Raw genomic sequence first — 19,769 nt, 5'->3', positions numbered from 1 at the left:
TTTTTGGAAATAAATTTAAAAAAGTTGAGAAAAATGTTATGATTATTTTTTAGTTTTAATTTAATAAAATAAAGTAAAATTTGATTTATTAGTATTTATTTTAATTTCAAATATGCTTTCTTTAATGAAAAGAAATATAAAATACTTTTATATTTGAATAAATAAAAAATATACGAAAAAAAATTTAATCTAAGGGCCCCCAAAATTTGAATGGCCTAGGGCCCCGCGAACGCTTCATCCGGCCTTGACACAGCTAAATAAAATTAGCACAATAAAACAATTGCATTTTTTATTTTTAACAACTTAATAAATGATTCACAGAAATTTATTATGTCGTGTTGCTTTACAATCACCAATAAATGTAATTACAGAATATGAAGACAATATTTCAAAGATAAGTAATTAATGCCTGGATTTTCATTGTGCTTTTTCTGATTCCTCTAGTACCCTTTTCATTTTTGAAAGGGCTGACAATCTAGCATCTCGCCATTGACGTCGTTCTGGCATTTTCTCAAGAGGACTTATCTTGCAAATGTCTTCATCCAATCTCTGCAATTCTTCACCTTCCATCAGAGGATTGGGCCCAAAGGTTTGGGAAACTTTGTAAATACCTTCACCATATCGGTTGCAATAATCACGCATGCCTAATGAGATTAAAAAACATACACACATACAGTCAATTCGCTATAACTCGAAGTACGATAACTCGAATATTACTATAACTCGATTTTTTTATGAGGTCCCGACCCTTTTATCTTCAATTTCATGTTAATTATTCTCGATTACTCGAACTTTACTCCCTTTAACTCAATTTTTTTTGGATCTTTTAAAGCAAAAAAAAAAAAAAAAAAAACCTAGGAGCTGATATCTTGCCCCTTTCTTTGCAACACACAGAGTCTTTCGCACTCTTCATGGAGAAGCTAAAGCTGTCCCTCTTGAAGTATGTGAACAATGGTTAAATGAAACGTTACCAATTTACTTAAAGTATACAGTTAAAATGATGTTTTCAATATTGATGAAATGGGTTTATTTTTTATATGTCTTCCAAATAAGACTATGAAGTTTAAGGATGAAAACTGCTCAGGGGGTAAAATGAGCAAGGAACGTTTGACTGTCCTAGTTGGAGGAAATGCGTCTGGACAGAGAAAATTGCCCTTAGTTGTTATCGGAAAATACCGAAATCCCCGATGTTTCAAGAATGTAAAAAACGCATCCTTTGGATTACAAGTCTAACAAAAAGTTTTGGATGACATCAGTTTTATTTGAGGACTATGTAAGAAAATTGGATCGGAAATTCTTCGCTAAAAAAAGAAAAGTGATACTCTTTATGGATAAATGCACAACGCATAGTGATCTACCTAATTTGAAAGCAGTAAACTTGCAGTTTCTCCCGCCAAACACAACAGCAAAGTTGCAGCCGATGGACCAGGGTAATCATAAAGTGCTTCAAAATGGCTTGTCAGAAAAATTATCTTAAATATTGTAAGCATTTAGAAGATTTGTAATTAATAAATAAGCATTAATTAAATAATCCAGCAATATTTTGAAAGTCCAAAACCGAAACTAACGGTAAGTCGAACTTCCGATATGTCGAAGTTTTTCTTCAGTCCTATCAGATTCGAGTTATCGCGAATTCACTGTATATATGTATAGATAAATTATAAAAACATAATATACGAGGTGTTCCATGATCACCGCCCTTAATACATGTAGCACTTCTGGTTTTTTCGGAAGATTTTATATTTAAATTGGTCGCAACTTTTATGATTTTAATGAACACCATTATTATGATGATTATTGTTATGATTAATAAATAATTTCACTGAGCAGTAGTTCCTAAATGATGTTACGAGGAACCCTAGGGTTGAGTGGAAGGGGTTCCGCGAGTTAAAACTTTTTTTAACCAGTGATAATATTTGGAACCTTTAACAATATTGAAATCCAACCGATTATCTATTCATTAAATATTTCGATTGAAATTATTTAAAATAAAACGCGTATGAAAAGAAATGACAATTTTTTAAACAAAAATATATAAATTTTTTGTTAATAACATATTGTATAATTTATGAAAAGGACATAATAAAAATATTAATCATCAGTAATGAACACCAGGGTGAATAATATCAAAACCAGATTGATTAACAAATTAACTTGGTGTTCCTAATAAATGACTTTTTTCCGGTAATAAAGCAATTTTTGTTGTATTTAGTCTTGTCTTCTTCTAATGATAAGTTAGAATTCGATAGCGCCCTCCAAGCGGTTAGCGTGCCTGACTGCGAAGCCAATGGCTGCTGGTATGAATCAGGGCATGAACGTTTTTCTCTGTGTTGTCCTTTGTTGGGTGTGGATGTGGCCCACCCTATAAACGGTATTGGGTCCTCCGTGACTCTGGAGCAACACTTCCGTCCCCTTCTATCTTGTGGTTTAATGTGCATCAATATTTTTAATAGTAAAAAAAAATGAAAGTAATGTGAGTTATTTAAAATACTATAAATATATGTATATTTTAAATTTACCATAACTAAGTTATTTAAATTATTATTCATTTAAGGTTCATATTATTCATTAACAAGATAAAAAAAATATATTACCTTCAGCGTTTAAATGGCATGTCTCTAATGGTCCGATGAACGCATATCGAAGTCCCAAACCATCGCATATTGATGTTTCAATGTCTTCTAATGACATAATTCCATCCTAAAAATGTAAACATAATTCTACAAATATATAAGGAGTACCTTAATTTCAACTCGAAACGAATTGTTTTTGAGAAAGTAAAAATTTGTTCAAAAAGCACTATTTTATTATGTGTAAAAATTTAATATAGATATAAAGGAATGAGTAATACGCATTGAAATGTTACTCTGACAAGGGAAACTAGGGAAGTGTGACTCACCAATTTTGAAATAAACTAGTGGGATGTATGCCTTATGAGGAATAATTTTAGGGGGCAACATTCGTTTCGGCCCCATAGAAGGTCCTGTGAGAGATAAAAAATAATTCAATATATAGAAAAATCGGTATTTTATTACGTCAATGCAGACTATTAGTTATTGTATTTGTCTCATAATCCAATTAATTTTTAATTAATTGGATAATTAATAAGTCAATCGAAAAATTAATTTTTAATTAATTATTTTTTAATTATTAATTAATTGTTAATTAATTATTAACTGATTTTGCAATTACATGCTCCAATTAATTTGGAAAATTTTTGAAAAAAAAAAATTTTAAAAATCTGATGTCAATTTTTTTTAAAATTAACCTAACAGGTTTTTCTGAAAAACTACAGATCTATAAAATTTTCGAAATCAATTTCGACAATAAATGTGCATTATATAGTACGTAAAAGTACCACAAAATTAATTGGAGTGTGAGACAATTACAATAACTAATAGCCTGCATTGAAGTAATAAAATACCGATTTTTCTATATATTTAATTATTTTTATCTCTCACAGGACCTTCTATGGGCCGAAACGAATGTTTCCCCCTAAAATTATTCCTCATAAGGCATACATCCCACAAGTTTATTCAAAATTGGCGAGTCACACTTCCCTAGTTTCCCTTTGTGAGCAGAAAAATAGCGACGAAATTTCTTAATCGAAAAGAGTAATAGACAAGCAAGCTAAAAGACATTCTGAAAATGTTTAAAATTTGAGTTCAAAGAATATTATAGTGAGTTGCCACAAGCTTAAATTTTTAAGAGAAGGGAAAATTCTTATTTTGCTGAATGAAATTCCGAATTTATCGAATCATGACACTAGGGACCAATTTCTTTCTTCCTGTTGCATGAGATTTATTAACAGATCTTAGACACTATCGTATCGCTGAAATCAAACTTTTTCTCTCCAAGTTACAGTTTTTTTTAATATTATTTTTAGCTTCTTTTTTGTTAAAATGTACAAGTTTAAAAACGTTATACATTATAGGAGGTCGCATAAATGTTGCGACAAAGTTCTAGGGGAGTTAGGGCACGTCAGACTTAAAATTGCATGGGCACCCTGTCCGGAAATGTCATCATATGCCGCTAGAGGTACTTTCCTATAATTAACTGTTTCGTTGTGTGCTTCTGAAGAGGTCATACTAAGAATGCGCCCCTAGTTGCGTACGACGATATTTCCAGGTATGAGTCCTTCTGCAATTTTAATCATGATGGTGTGTCATACCTCCCATAGATGTTGTTTTAACATTTATGTGACCTTTTGTTATATATAACGTTTTTAAACTTGTGCATTTCGGAAAAAAATAGACTAAAAATGTTATTAAAAATGCTAGTTTTAAGAGCAAAACTAATACAGTGAAACCTGCCAAGTTGACCACCCTTGTAAGTTGGGCACCTGCATAAGTTGACCTTAATTATCAAGAACGGAGTTTTTCCTACATAATATAAAGAAGCAAAACCTTTTTAACTTGAGCACCTGTCTATCTTGTATGTTGACCACTGAAATAAGTCAATTTTATCTAGGAGTATTATGAAATTTTATTCTAAAACCCTCATAAGTTGACCAGAAATGAAAAAAAAACTCAGAAAATTTTCTGTCATTTTGGCAATGTATGTTAAAATTTCACTTGTTTGGTGAAATTGTGTAAAAAGCTAATCTAAACCCTTTTGTGAGTTGACCATCAGGGGAAACTGTAAGGCAGTGTTTCCCAAAGTGTGGTACGCGTACCCCCAGGGGTACGGGAACAGTTTAGCGGGGGTACGCGTTCTTATGCGAAATAACTTGCAACAAACGAGAAATTCAAAAATTTTTACTTAAAAACAAAACTAGCCATGAAAATTTACGATTAAGTATTTTTCTATTGGCTATTTTTTGCAGAGTTAACAGTTACTAATTAGTGGTGTCAAAAGCCAGTTGTGATTTTTAACTTCTGTGCAATATTTTTATAGTAAAAAATACATTCATTTTTTTATTAGTGGTACACAGCGCCACGAAAAATTTAGAAAGGGTACACAAAAGTCATAAGTTTGGGAAACACTGCTGTAAGGGGTCAGCTTTTGATCATTTCTTTCATCCGTTCATTGAAAACAGGTGTGTTAGTTGAAAAGTTGCTATACCAGTTGCAATAGTGAGCATTTGAATAAATGAATGCTCTGAAATATGCTTTGATCCTTTATTTATGGTCTTTGATCTTTAAGTGTAGTAAATAAATTTTAAAGTGTTCAAATAATTTTATTTTGTTAAAGTTTTCAAATTACATGTTTTCGTGTTCTGATATTTTAAGAAATTATATTTATTGAACACTTCACATGCATAACGAAATAATTTTTTTTTTTTTAAAATTTGTTAAATGTTAGAAGTATATGTATCAAATTGAAGTTCATTCAGGTTCAAGCACATTTCTTAAGATATTAATTTGCATATTTTCTGAATAAAATTTTTAAGTCAAGTTAAAAAGAAAAAATAATAAATATATAGCAACATGATATAGGAAACGAAAAAGTAAACAATGACCCACCCCCTCTCTAAGTTGACCACTTGTCTAAGTTGACCACTAAAACAATGCACCACAAGTGGTCAACTTACACAAGTTTTACTGTATCAGATTTGAAATCTCTTCACATTAATTTAATTAAAATCAAGTGTTTGTATAAATGAAACAAAAAATTTGTTCCGCAGTGTAAACTATTTTTATTTATTTTCGCGTATGAAACCAGCATTTAATCATTAAATAATAATAGAATAAAGAAAAGACCTTCTTTTTAAAAAAAAATTCTCAAAGAATGCTCGCTTACTGTGAAAAGAACAGATTTAGTTAAATAGCAGTTTATTTGCAGAAATCCAGTAGCAACGCGTTCGGCAAAATATGAAATCGTCTAAATTTGCCGAATGTATGCAAAATGTTTCAAATCCCTGAATAGCAAACATTTTTTGATGTCACAATGACATTCCGGCTACCCAAGTTACAGCCATCTATGTAAGTGTAATTTTTTTTTTCCTTTTTGCCAATTCTTTAAACGAGTTGATTTTAAATGGAAATTTTTTTTATCAAAGCAGCTCACAGCTTTTGCATTATTTCCTTAAGTTGAAATTCCTTAATTTACTAAAATTGTACTTGGCGAATTCGTTAACTAATAAGCTTTTTAATTCTTTGCGATAAGCAGAACTAATTTTTTCGGATCTCTAACGTATTTTTATATTATTTCTTCACTTTGATATTTTAACGCGTTTGAACATAGCCCAAATATGTGTTAACACATTTCCTTATGAATATACAGTCAAAAGATAATGCTGTATGAATTTCAACTGAAAGATTTTTAAGCACATTTAAGTATTTCAGAAATTAGAAAGTTATAAATCTATATGCTTTTTCCTATGCCTATAAAACATTTTTTACTTTTGCTTAACGCCGGTAAGTTTGTTTTCTGCTTCCCTTTATTTCTAACTCATTTTCAACTGCATTTTTATTTTTAGTGATATAGACACATTATAAAGAGTGATTTTTATCTTAGGATAATTATTCTTTATTCAGAAATATCACATTTATCGTAAAGGATGTGTCCTGATGAAGACCGTTACGTTTTCTCATTAAAAGTTTTTCTATTTTATTTTATTTTTCTTCTTTCTGTGTATCTATATATTATTCGATAAAAATGCCAATAGTTTTTTTTTAAAAAATCATAAATATTTAAATAATTTTTATCGTCATAATGTAGAATGATCTTCAAATAACAGTTTATGAAGTTATAAATAACTTTATATGCCGAATTAAGTGGGTTTTGGAAGTTAGTCAACTCAGTTTTATTAGTCAAAACTAATTTACATAGATATTTAAAAAACGTCTTACCTGATATATTCGATAACACTCATCAATCAAAGCGTACTGAATTCGATTCAGTGCGAATCCTGGTAATTCTTTCTTTAGTACGACAGGCTTTTGTCCTATTTCAGCCATTAGAGCCCTTGTTTTGTCTACAACAGAGGGATCTGTCCATGGTGCAGGCACTATTTCAACAAGAGGCACGTAGTAAGGCGGATTAACCTGTAACAATTAATAATTTATTATAATATTTGTAGAGAAAAAAATCTGAAAGAGTCATAATAGTCATTAAAGACTTAATAAATTATAACTGTCGCACTGGTTTGATAATTAACATCATAATGGAGCCCCCCCCCCACTTATGTGCTATTGGCGACGGTTTGGGATTTATACTTAATTATGATCCAAAGACAATTGGCGCATTATGTTATTACTATTTCAGTGTTAGAAATCTACAGTCGTTTAGCCGTGCGTGGATTTTTCTAGCTCTGAAACCTCTGGAGACATTACATTGGAGTGAATTTTCAACTTCTAAACGACACAGTTATATTGGAATTAGAACTTCTAAAAGACACAGTTATAGTGGATTTCGAACTCCTAAAAAAACGGTTATTGTGGATTTAGTACTTCTAATTGACACGATTATAATGGATTTGGAATTTCTAAAAAACACAGTTATAGTAGATTTCAAACTTCTAAAAGACACAATTATAGAGGATTTCGAACTTCGAAAAGACACAATTATAGAGGATTTCGAACTTCTAAAGGCACTGTTATAGTGGATTTCGAACTTCTAAAAACTGTGGATTTAGTACTTCTAATTGACACGATTATAATGGAATTCGAATTTCTAAAAAACACAGTTATAGTGTATTTCAAACTTCTAAAAGACACGTTTATTGAGAATTTCATACTTCTAAAAGACACGATTATAATGGATTTCAAGTTGCTAAAAAAAACACAGTTATAATAGATTTCAAACTTCTAAAAGACACAATTATAGAGGATTTCAAACTTCGAAAAGACACAATTATAGAGGATTTCGAACTTCTAAAGGCACGATTATAGTGGATTTCGAACTTCTAAAAGACAGGGTTTTTATTTTATTTTATGACCGCCGTTGAACAGTCGACCCAATTTTTGGGTTTACGACTACAAATGTTCAACGCCGTAGCCTTGTAATTTTGAACCAATCCAGAAGACAAGGAAACTTCTGTATCGGTACCCCCAGAGGTATTGATTTGTTATGGGAACATGGAGGACTTTGAGACTCGACAGATTTAACGTGCATCAGTCACCATTTACTACACGGGGAGTCTTCGACCAGCAGGGACCGTACCCACGAACTCTTGGACATGGGCCCGGCACCCCACTGACCAGGCTATCCCGGCCTAGTAGAGACAATTTAATTTTACATAGATAACTAGCAGCGTTACATTACAGCCAAAAAGAATGGACATCGACAATAACAGTACAATATAAAATAGCTAGCCACGTCACAGGTATTTTTTTTTTCTTCTTATTTTTTTTTTTTTTTAATTTTTAATATTTTTTTTTTTTTTTTTTTTTTTTAAACATTTAACATAAATGGCCATCACGGGTAGCTGAAAAGCTCCGGACTCACTGTCTGTCCCCAGGGACTGGGAGCAGGGTCAGTGGTGAGGCTTGTGTGGTATGTATGTTTTGTTTATGTTGTGTTGCGTGTTTTACCTATTTTTCTTATGAGTAGTAGTTGAGGCAGTGTTTTAGCGGATCATGATATAGATTACTGTTTTTTATTGTGTGTGCATTTATAGACAGTTAAGCCATCTCTTGTTTGTGTGGATCGAGCTTAAGTTTTTTTTTTTTTTTTTTTTTTTTTTTTTTTCTTTTAAATTTTATTTGCCTCACGGACAACAGCTTGTGTTGACTGACTGCCTGCCAAATGCTTGCTGGTCAGGGGTGGGGCCAGAGTGTGTTAAAAGACAGGGTTGTAGATCGCGACAGTTGATCAGACACCAGGCCTACAGGACACTTAGAAGAATAAAACCATCGTTGGTAAAAGGTGAACCTATCACGCCAACTCATCAGACTAAAACTATTATTTCTGAAAACGGAAATAGCAATTTTACAGTTAAGACATTGTAAGCTTTCAAAAACTACTTTGAGATACGCATTTCTTAATGAAAAATATTTCATGATAAAGGTCAAGCAGGGGGTTAAAATAAGAAAATTAAAATTATCTTATAACTGAGTAGTAGAAAATCCTCTACTTGAAGTTAAGGCATTCAAATTGTTTCACAATTTTCAAAATTTCCTTAATTTTTCGCAAACAAAACGGTTAATGAAATTCTTTAACTCTTTGAAAAGGATGTGACACCGGTGTCCTTTTTGTAAATATATTTTTGTGACGCTCTAATTACGAGCAAAAATATATTTCGGTTACTTTTTAATTTTAAAAAACAGTCTAATAATTACTAAAAAAATCAGATTATCGGAATTATATTTGTACAAAGCATAAAATCCAAAATAAGATGAATTTTTTTTCATTCGTATTCAAAAAATTAAAAATAATGTTAAACTCCGTAGCCTTATAATTTTGAACACAATACAGAAGACAAGGGAACTCCTGGATCAAGTATTGGGAGAAATTTGTCTTCGTTGAGGACTTTTTGATTAACTAGTCCACATTTGCCTTACATGGAGAGGAAAACCACGAGAACCTCCCACGGTTAGCCTGATCCGTCTACCATTGAGGATATTTCACGTCAGCACTGTGGTCGGTGCAATTAGGATGCGAAATTCGTATCTACCAGCCATCGCTGGGATTCGAACCCGGTTCACCTCATTGGAAGGCGAACGCTCTATCTCCTGAGCCTTCCATGATTGATAACTGCTTCTCCTAGTAACATTGCAATTTTGAAAAATTGTATGGAAGATTTTAATTTTATTCGTCGAAAAAGACGCAAAAGTTTCATGCTGTATTTCTTAACATAAATTATTATAATGCTCAATATAATATTTTTCATTTACCACTTACTTTACCTAAATTAATACAAAATAATGAAAAATATGTTTAATAAAAATTCCGAGTCAAAGGTTAAAATATTCTTTTGGTGCATTTGTTCGTTGTCGATACTGGACAATAAAATCCACCGAAACTTAAGCACTATTTAATTTTAAATTACGAACGGTCAAAAAAAAAAGCTTACTGGATGTCCAACTACTACTTGTGATCGATGCACTAACTCCTCCGTAAATGAAGAAGCCGGGAAACAACTCGTTGAACTACATAGCACGCCATTTTTTGAAACATACTTATCCATGTCCTTAAAAACTTCCTTTTTTAACTCGACATTTTCAAACACGCATTCCTGTAAAATAAACACGTAATTAAAATTTTATAAATAAAAAAAACTGTAAATCAAATAAAGTTTTAGGTAATTCTCAAAGGTTTTATAATTTCCATCGCAGATTCTAATAAATTACTGAGGGGGAAAAAACAATAGGCATTACAGATTTTTGTTTTTTGTGAAAGCTATACTGCTGAGAATATTAACTAAGAACAAGGACATTTTTCTTACTCATAGATGTTTAAAATATAACCTATATATACACCGAAGAGCCATTACATTATAACCACCCTCTATCTATAACAATGGGCTCGCCCAGGAACAATGCTTTCATGGGGCACATTAGGACCCATAATCCTCATAGAACAATCCCTGACATCTGTAAGCTACTTGAACATAGTTGCAGACCAAGTATACCCATTCATGGCAACAGTTTTTGCTGCTGGGGATGGTGCTTACCAACAGGATAATGCACCGTGTCATGAGGGTCGAATCGTCATGGATTGGTTCGAGGAACATTCCAATGACTTTCAAGTCATGTCTTGACCCCCTAATTCAACTGATCTTAATCCTATAGAGCATTTGTGGTCCTACTTGGAAAACCAAATTCGTGCTGCCACGCACCTTCGCAATGTGAGGGAATTGCAAGACCAGTTGGTGAGCACTTGGTACCAGATACCTCAGACTACCTATCAGCACCTTGTGGAATCAATGCCATGACGGGTGCCAGCAATTTTGAGGGCCAAAGGTGGTCCTACATGTTATTAGTAAGGTGGTCATAATGTAATGGCTCTTCGGTGTATATATATGTATATATATATATATTAATATGAGCTATGTATCGTGCCCATATATGTAGCTCATATTAATTGAATGGCTTGGGGGCCATATATTGATAAGACATATTTTAAATTGTTCCTAAAAGCGTTTTCGATAAAGAAGAAAAACATGACTTTAACGTCGCAAATAAGTTGTTTATGTGTATTGTGCTTTTATCTAAAGAAAAATCCTCAGAAACTTGTAAAGTAACAAAAGTAACTAACTGAAAATAACACTAAGGAACAGTTTAATGTACAAACGTCACCTTTAGGGAAGGGTTTGGTTGTCACTATAACCCAAAAGCTCTTCAATTATGAAAAATTGACTCTTAGGAAACAAAAAATTTATTATAAAATAAAAGATTATAACTTTATTAAAAAAATAAAATTATCAAGGTTTGCCAACTCAATGTCAAAAATTCTTGACCTAATCTTTGGTCAGGACCTATAGGTTAGAAACGAAGTTAATCTATAAGTTGGAACAAATATGTACTCACTATTATAATCTGTATTATCCGTATATAAATATAGAGAGTGTTCTGTAATGGTCGCTGCTCTTAATATATATTTTTGAAAGGTCCTTGTCAAAAATAATGCAAAAAAAAAGCAATACATTTTGAGGGTCGTAAATTAATGTTTGAGTGAAGGAAAGGCAAAAACACTTGCTAAATCTATGAAATCACTAATGAGGAAAGCGGGGTAAAAAACTTCAAAACTGAACTTCGTTTGGCGAGCAGCAAACGGATAAGTACCATTTATTTTATGGGTATCCAACAAATAAAAATTGTGTATTGTGCTTCCATTTGAGCATTTAAATCAAATTAGATATGTTTTTCTGTGTGTTATTGGCTACGAAAATTAGAGTTTTATTTTTAGTGCATTTCTTTTAATGTGTTAGAAACCTGAAGAAAAAAAAATCTTCCTCTTAATTATCTCTACTGTTGTTACAAAATCCAAGCCCCCGTTAAATACCACAAACATTCATAACAGTGATGTCGAATGTCAATGAGGGGGTTGTTCAGAAAACTTCCTCTATGCTCAATGTCCAATTTCGGACGTGATAATTTTGAATATTTGAGCAATAAAACTTAGCATTTTATTGTATACGATTATTAATGTTCAGCTCCGTAGCCTTGTAATTTTTTATCTAATCCAAAAGACAAGGAAACTCCTGGATCAGTACCCGCAGAGGTATGATTTGTTATGGGAACATGGAGGACTTTGTGACTCAACAGATTTAACGTATAGCAGTCACCATTTCCTACACGAGGAGTCTACGTTCGGATAGATCTGTTGAGTCACAAAGTCCTCATGTTCCCATAACAAATCATACCTCTGAGGGTACTGATCCAGGAGTTTCCTAGTCTTCTGGATTGGTCCGAAATTACAAGGCTACGGAGTTGAACATTAGTAGTCAACTCAAAATTGGGTTGGCTGTTCAACGACGGTTATAAAATATAACGTGAACAAGATAAGAACGTTGATACATGAGTATTAATTTTCGCACTTTAATTGCCATGCTATAATTAAAAAACAGTATATTTTTAATCTTTTATTCATTTTTCTGTGTTGTTATACCCAACCGGAGAGTATGGTGGTCAGTGAGCTGACTTCAAGTCCCGGGTTCGTATCCCAGATTAGGTATGGATGTTCTTTCCTTTTCTTTTCTGTACTATCTATCCTTCCTACTATAGAAGCAATGTTGGCCCACCTAACGAGAGTGATCAACAAATTTGTCCTTTTGATACCCGAATGGCGAAAGTCAATATCCGGATGGGTTTTGGAAAAATTTATATAAAAAAAAGTTGTGTTGCTATCCTAGAAAGCATGAAATCTTACGACAACCTAGGGTCCGAATTTTCTTTTTATTGTCACTTACGTAAAATGGTCACTTAGGTCCATAACGTTTGACGTTTGTGTAACCATGTGTAACGTTGACGTAACCATGTGACGTTTTGGCTGACGTCACACTAGCTATAGGATCAAATTGCATTGTCCATTAAAATTTCCAGACAAGATGGATTTCAGCTGAGCTTACAAGATTTTGCGAAAAGAAACCTCATAATTACCTAGATTTAAGATTATTTTCACCTTGAGACTAGCCTTATTAAAAGATTTTTTCACACTTCAAAACCCTAAGTCAACCTCGATTTACGGTTTTTATACACTACCGGTCAAAAGTTTGCGAAAATTTTGAAATCTACGAAAAAATGGTCTAAATTCAAATGTTTATAGAACTGCGAAAAATCAGTCAAATTGCATGCAAATTTGATATGTTCTAAAGTGAATCCTCTACATTTAGTTACATATGATCAAATTGCAATACTTTATTTTTTGCGATCTGAATCCAGCTTTTCATCATGGGTTGTTTCTATGGTGAAAAAAGTTGCTAAGTTTGAACACTTGCCAAACATGCAAAAAAATTTTTTTGTACTTTCTGTTAATGGAAAATAGTTATTTGAACCGTTCTGTGTAAGCCCTCAAAATTTCAAATCGTTTCGATTTGTTTTGACAAAGTTATAGAATTTTGAAAAACATGTCTACTTTTCTCAATTTTTGAGCATCCCACATATGCAGTCTTTTAGTCTATACTTCTTCTACCAAAGAGCTTTTTAATTTTAATGTTTTCGATATTTTCAAGTAATTAATATTGATTATAAAACAAATACTCTTATTCATTATTGTAACTATTATTGTTTATATTTATTGTTTATATTTATTGCTTATATGTATTAGTTTTGTTGTGATATTTTTACTTTACATTAAATTAAAATAAAAAGTTATAACAATAATTACATAAATAATTCTAAAAAATTAATCTCAATAGTATAAAAAATTTGCATTTTTACTAAACTATTTTATTTACAACAGGTCAAATATTTAACATATTCTTATTCGTATTTTGTAATTAAATAAATTAACATTTAAATCTTAGATTCCTCGAACCATCCACCTTTTGCTTTTATTATAGCCTTACATATGCGTGGCATTCGATCGAACAAACCATTAATCACTTCAAGTGATATAGAGTTCCATTCCTGTTGTAAAATGTCCCATAACTGATTTCGATTCGAAATATCAGAGTATCGTTTGCAAGAACAAACAAATTTTCAATGAAATGTGACATTTATGAGATATTGTTTTAATTATATTCATAATAAATGCTTTGTAATTGCAATAATGAATAAGAATATTTGTTTTATAATCAATATTAATTAGTTGAAAATATAGAAAACATTAAAATTAAAAAGTTCTTTGGTAGAAGATGTATAGACCAAAAGACTGCATATGTGGAATGCTCAAAAATCGAGAAAAGTACACATGTTTTTCAAAAATCTATAACTTCGTCAAAACAAATCGAAACGATTTGAAATTTTGAGGGCTTACACAGAACGGTTCAAATAACTATTTTCCATTAACAGAAAGTACAAAAATTTTTTTTTGCAAGTTTGGCAGGTGTTCAAACTTAACAACTTTTTTCACCATAGAAACAACCCATGATGAAAAGCTGGATTCAGTTCGCAAAAAATAAAGTATTGCAATTTGATCATATGTAACTAAATGTAGAGGATTCACTTTAGAACATATCAAATTTGCATGCAATTTGACTGATTTTTCGCAGTTCTATAAACATTTGAATTTAGACCATTTTTTCGTAGATTTCAAAATTTTCGCAAACTTTTGACCGGTAGTGTATAGAAGGTTGTTTTCCAAGGTTTTGGATTAAGGTAATGTGCGTAGAATAGAGCAGATTGTAGTAGATCTCGCTTTAAGATTAGAAGGTTTACACGTAAACTGCATAACAAAACTTTTTAGGTTTACATTAAAAGGTTTTCGCCGAGTTGAAATAAACCTTATTCCCATAACAATCCAACGATTTCAGGTTTTTATATAGAAGGTTGTTTTTCAAGGTTTTGGATTAGGGTAATGTGCGTAGAATAGAGCAGATTGTAGTAGATCTCGTTTTAAGGTTGGAATGTTTATACCTAAACCGCATAACAAATCTTTTTGGGTTTACATTAAAAGGTTTTCGCTGAGTTAAAATAAACCTCATTTTGCTATCGGGGATACTACTCACTTGAACGTGGATAGAACCAGAAACACATTCTTCCAAGGTGTTGCATTTGTGTATCAGATTGAACTGCTCTGTCTCTGATAGCTTTCCTCTCAAGTAGCCCAATTCCTTCAGTTTCTGTAATTGAATTTTAATATCTGCTAGTGCTTCGTCAACTTTGAAAGATTCAACATCGTATATACCAACGGAATATCCGGTGCTCGCGAAAAGCATCGCCCATCCTCGTCCAATAAAGCCACTTTAAATTTGGTAAAAGAAAGAATTCACTATTAGTATTGAAAAATTATGCAGTCACAAACAATATTATACAAAAAACAAACACAATTGTTAAAATATGTTTTAACTATTTTCTACTGACTGGTAAGTAGGTGGATAGGTACTTTATTTACGTCCCACTAGAGCTGTATAATGGGCTATTGGCGACGGTCTGGGAAACATTCCTGAGGATGATCCGAAGACATGCCATCGCAATTTTGATCCTCTGCAGATGGGGTGGCACCCCCGCTTCGGTAGCTCGACGACCTGCACGCGAATTCGAGCACTTTACGGTAGAACAGTTTAACGAGGACCAATACCGCACACCCTTGGTCCCTACGCAGACTGATCTAAGTGGTCACTCACCCGCACACTGATCGCAGCCAGTGATGCTTGACTTCGGTGATCTGCAGGGAACCGTGTCTTAACGATCAGTTCACCTGCGGGACCTTATCATTTCAGATAAATAATTAAATTAAATTAAATAATGACCGAATTATGAACGAAAAACAAAGTAAGATTTAATTTCTTAAAACTAAAAAAATTGTGATATTCGATAATATATTTAGCTAATTAACAAATAATATGAAAAGAATATTTTTAAAAAAAAATTATTATACTCTCTAATAAAACGAAGTGCTAAATGATTTTAAAAAATGAATAAAATACGCAAACCTTTCAATTTTTTTTGTATAAACAAAGTTGATTGTGGCAGTGATCTGTGGCAGAATAATATCGTGATCTGTGGCAGAATAATCGCCAAGTCTTGGCAACTTCTGGGCAGCAGCCCGTGAGAAATTTTAAAAAAAAAGCATCACAGAAAGGGAGCAACTCGAAAGGTAAAACTCGTAGCCACCCCCGAGCAAACATCTAAAAATTTTTTTTTTTTTTTTTTTTTTTAAAATTTGCAAATTTAAAATTTACTTGGCACCTTGGCGATTGTAGTTGGCGCGACAGATCAAGATACGGAAATATCCCCATTTTGATCCTCTGCAGAGGGGATGGCTCCCCTGCTTTGGTGGCCGTGCTCCCGAATTCGAGCATTTTACGGTAGAACAGTTTACGAGGACCGATAGCGCGCACCCTCGGTGCCTACGCAGGCGGGTCATAGTGGTCTCTTACCCGTGTACTGACCGCAGCCAGTGATACTTGTGTTCCATGTTTTACTGAGCACCGTGTCTTTACGATCAGTCCACTGCGGGACTTCTATTGACTGAATGAGCATCATTTAATTCTTTTCAGTTAAGTGACTGATTAAGTGATAAGAGTTCATAAGTAAATGAAAGGAACTTAGGATTAAAAAGAAGTGAATAAATGAATCAGTAAGTTAGTCAGTAGTCATCTTAAATAATGGCGATTGAACGTGAAATTAATCAGTAAAATGCGTTTAACACTTCAATGGAGGCACAATTGATTCCAATTAATTTAATTCAATTAGCACTTCAATTCAAAATAGAGTGAATCGACGTTTTTGTGAAGTCTTAATCAACGCATGCTTTGCCAGTCATACAGCATTTTTCTGAAAACCGTATACTTTTTTTTAACGAAGTTATTTTACCACTAACCAAAAAACCACTTCGAACTAACAATAAATCAATTGCGTCTTTATACCTTATCCTTAGGTACTTTAGTACCTAAAATCCTTAGTACATATTTTTAGACTCCTTGTTAAAAGTACACATTTGTAGATGCAAATTAATGATTGGATGAGTAAAAAACAAAAACGCTATTAAGATCTGAAAATCACTATTGAGGAAAAATGCTCTGCGAAACTTATTTGATTGCTAAAGAAAAGAGCGTCGAATGAAAAGACCTTTTTTTCAAAATACTCTCAAGTTTCTACCGGCAATCAAACAGGGCTATAGAGCCAACACCAAACTATAGAGACTGGTTCGAATCCCTGCGTTTTCAGGTCGAAACGAATTCTGTTCCCTGCTTGCACCGACAGCAGTACTGACGTAAAATATCCTCAGCTTTAGACAGATCATTGGTTAGAGTGCCCTGACTATCGAGCTAAATGTGGGAGTTCTTTGTGGTTTTCCTCTCAAAGTAACGCAAATGAAATGAGTGGTTCCATCGAAAAGTCCTCCACGAAGGCTAGTCTTCTGGGTTGTGTTAAAAAGAATAACAAGGCTATGAAGTTGAACATTGATAACCACAAACCCAATAAAATGAGTCGGATATTCGTAAAGTAAAATTAAATTTAAACAGGGAACTCGTTTTACGAAAACTGTTTAAACGAACATTGCGGTTCCTTGGAGTTCGTTAATAAGCGAGTTCGACTGAACGATTCTTTACGAAAATAATTTTGACAATGGAATTTTAAGAATCGTTTTCTAATTTTTAATTTTAAGATGAATGTTGAGTTCTGATATATTAATACGTTTGGAGACTGCAGCTTTAAATACGACGAGGTAATTACAGAAACACATCCAAAAACATAAACTTGCGTATTTATGAACTTAAATATTCTAACATAATATGTAAATATAAATCACTTTAAAAGTACATTCAGTAGTTGAGCTTAAGTGGAAACTCAAATAATGGAGGGAATTAATAACGGAGCGGAATAATGCTACAAATAGCAATTTGAAGAAAAACGTAATAAAAATTGTTATCTTATTCATTCAATCCAGCTTATTTATTTTACGTGTACCTGAAATTGCAATTATGATCGTTTGCTTTAAATAACGATAAACGAATTCCCGGAAAAAAAGGTCTAAATAATAAAATTAGAAAACGTTACTAACAACTTTTATGAGTTTTTCTTCGAAAAGAAGATCATTTTTTAATAAATTTATTTACTTTGTTATGTTTCTACAACTGCAGTTGCGATCACTTACTTAAACTTTTGATAATAAAAAGAATTCATTTTTAACAATGATGTTCTGTCATAAGAACAAATTCGATAAATAAGACAAAAGATAGGCTACTGTATTGAGATTTTTAGTCTTAATCTCTATGATTTTTCGATAATAAATGCTTCTTATAAGTTGAATTTTCTTCTCCAAAATTATTCTCTTTCTTTTAAAAAAAAAAAAAAAAAAAAAAAAAAAAAAGAAGAAGAAGAAGAAGAAGAATCTGCATTTGTGTTTTCTATAAAAATGTAGCTCTCAAATTTTGTATACGGGTTATAAGGATCAAAAAGAATTAAAAAAAAGTCCCTTGGCGAGCAGTGTCTCACTTAAAAATAATACTTAGAAGAATTGAATGCATTATAAATGTCATTTGTAAATCAAATTGAATTTAAGTTTTCAAGAATGATTCGCTGAGAAAAAGGCAGGAATTGATTTTGACTTTAGTGAAGTTTAGTGAAGTAGCTAATAAAAACTAATAATCAAAGAATTTTTATAAATTACAACTCAAAACTTCCTACTAACATTAAAATTAATAATAAAACATAATTTAAATCAGAAAAATTACTTTTTGTGGGAAATTTTCTAATTTTTTTTTTCTGACGTATAGTTGGAGTTGATAATGTTATTTTGAAGTCGAACGCCAATTCTATAAAAAGCATAATGTTTCCGCAATAAGAAGAAAAAAGTGTTAACCCTATTAATTAATTAATTTGCATTTAGCAAAAGTTTTTTTGAACATTTATTTCTTAAAATCTCATGTAATGTTAATTTTTGATAATTGTTGATATTTTGCATTGTTCGTCAACATTTTAAAATTTTCTTTTTTACTTTTTGGAATAAAACAAAAAGAGAAGATGCTTTTAATTATAAATATTTAGAATGTTTTTTTCCATTAACAATTAAAGACACATCTGAACTACTGAAAATTTAATTAAACTATAATTTAGAACATCTTTAGACAACGCGAAAAACAGAATTCGAAAACTTTCATCAACAAATACAAAAAAATTTTATCTACAAACATATAGAAAAATTTTTCCAGTCCAAGAAAAAAAAACATTGTAAAACTTCTGAATTGAAAGATATTTTAACCGGGAATTTGAATTATTAATAAAATTTATGTTTTTTTTAGGTTTAAAAACATTAATAATGCAATACAAATTAGCCATGTAAAATAAAACCCTACCTTCCAACAATTCCTACTTTACCTTTCACAGACATTTTTGATGCCGATCTCGAGCTCTGAACTTCAAATAGGAGGTGCAGAAACAAAATAAATGTTTCCTGGACTGATAAGAATTGCTCGAACAAGATAAAAGCGAAATGAGAGAGCATTACAAAGTGATTAGATTTAAAATGAATACACGAAATAAACAGTGTAAATTTTTATTATACTTAAATAATAATTTACGTTTTTTTAATTTTTTTTTTAGAAAAAGTAGTACATTAAAAATAGAGTTGAACGTGTTTGTGATAGTTTTCCAGATCTTTATTCGCGATCGCAACGCTCGAGTACGCCGTCTAGCGGGAGCCTGTAAACATCGGACATTAATTTATCACGTTTTCATTTAGTTCCATCAAAGTCATTGACTGAATCAGACGCCATTTTTTAGCAGCAAATAGGAAACAAAATTTCCCTAAGGAAAAGGCCGAAGAACTTGAAA

General features: G+C 31.9%; 1 protein-coding gene across 1 annotated transcript; it reads right to left on the bottom strand.

Annotated features, from left to right (window-relative positions):
* Positions 1-272: 272 nt before the first annotated feature.
* Positions 273-19,447, bottom strand: LOC147809347 (lambda-crystallin-like). Its single transcript, XM_087163919.1, has 6 exons — positions 19,292-19,447; positions 14,996-15,230; positions 9,959-10,120; positions 6,795-6,989; positions 2,595-2,700; positions 273-644 (listed from the first exon to the last, which is right to left on the bottom strand). The coding sequence occupies exons 1-6, from the start codon at positions 19,438-19,440 to the stop codon at positions 418-420; spliced, it is 1,074 nt and encodes a 357-aa protein (XP_087020045.1). The 5' UTR covers positions 19,441-19,447; the 3' UTR covers positions 273-417.
* Between the last annotated feature and the right edge of the window lie 322 nt (positions 19,448-19,769).

Source organism: Parasteatoda tepidariorum, chromosome 5, assembly GCF_982258835.1.
Source record: "Parasteatoda tepidariorum strain Cologne lab strain chromosome 5, Ptep-v5.0, whole genome shotgun sequence".
In the NCBI taxonomy this organism is placed as follows: Eukaryota; Metazoa; Arthropoda; class Arachnida; order Araneae; family Theridiidae; genus Parasteatoda; species Parasteatoda tepidariorum.
The sequence above is the reverse complement of the archived record's forward strand: the minus strand, read 5'-3'. Positions and strand labels throughout refer to the sequence as shown.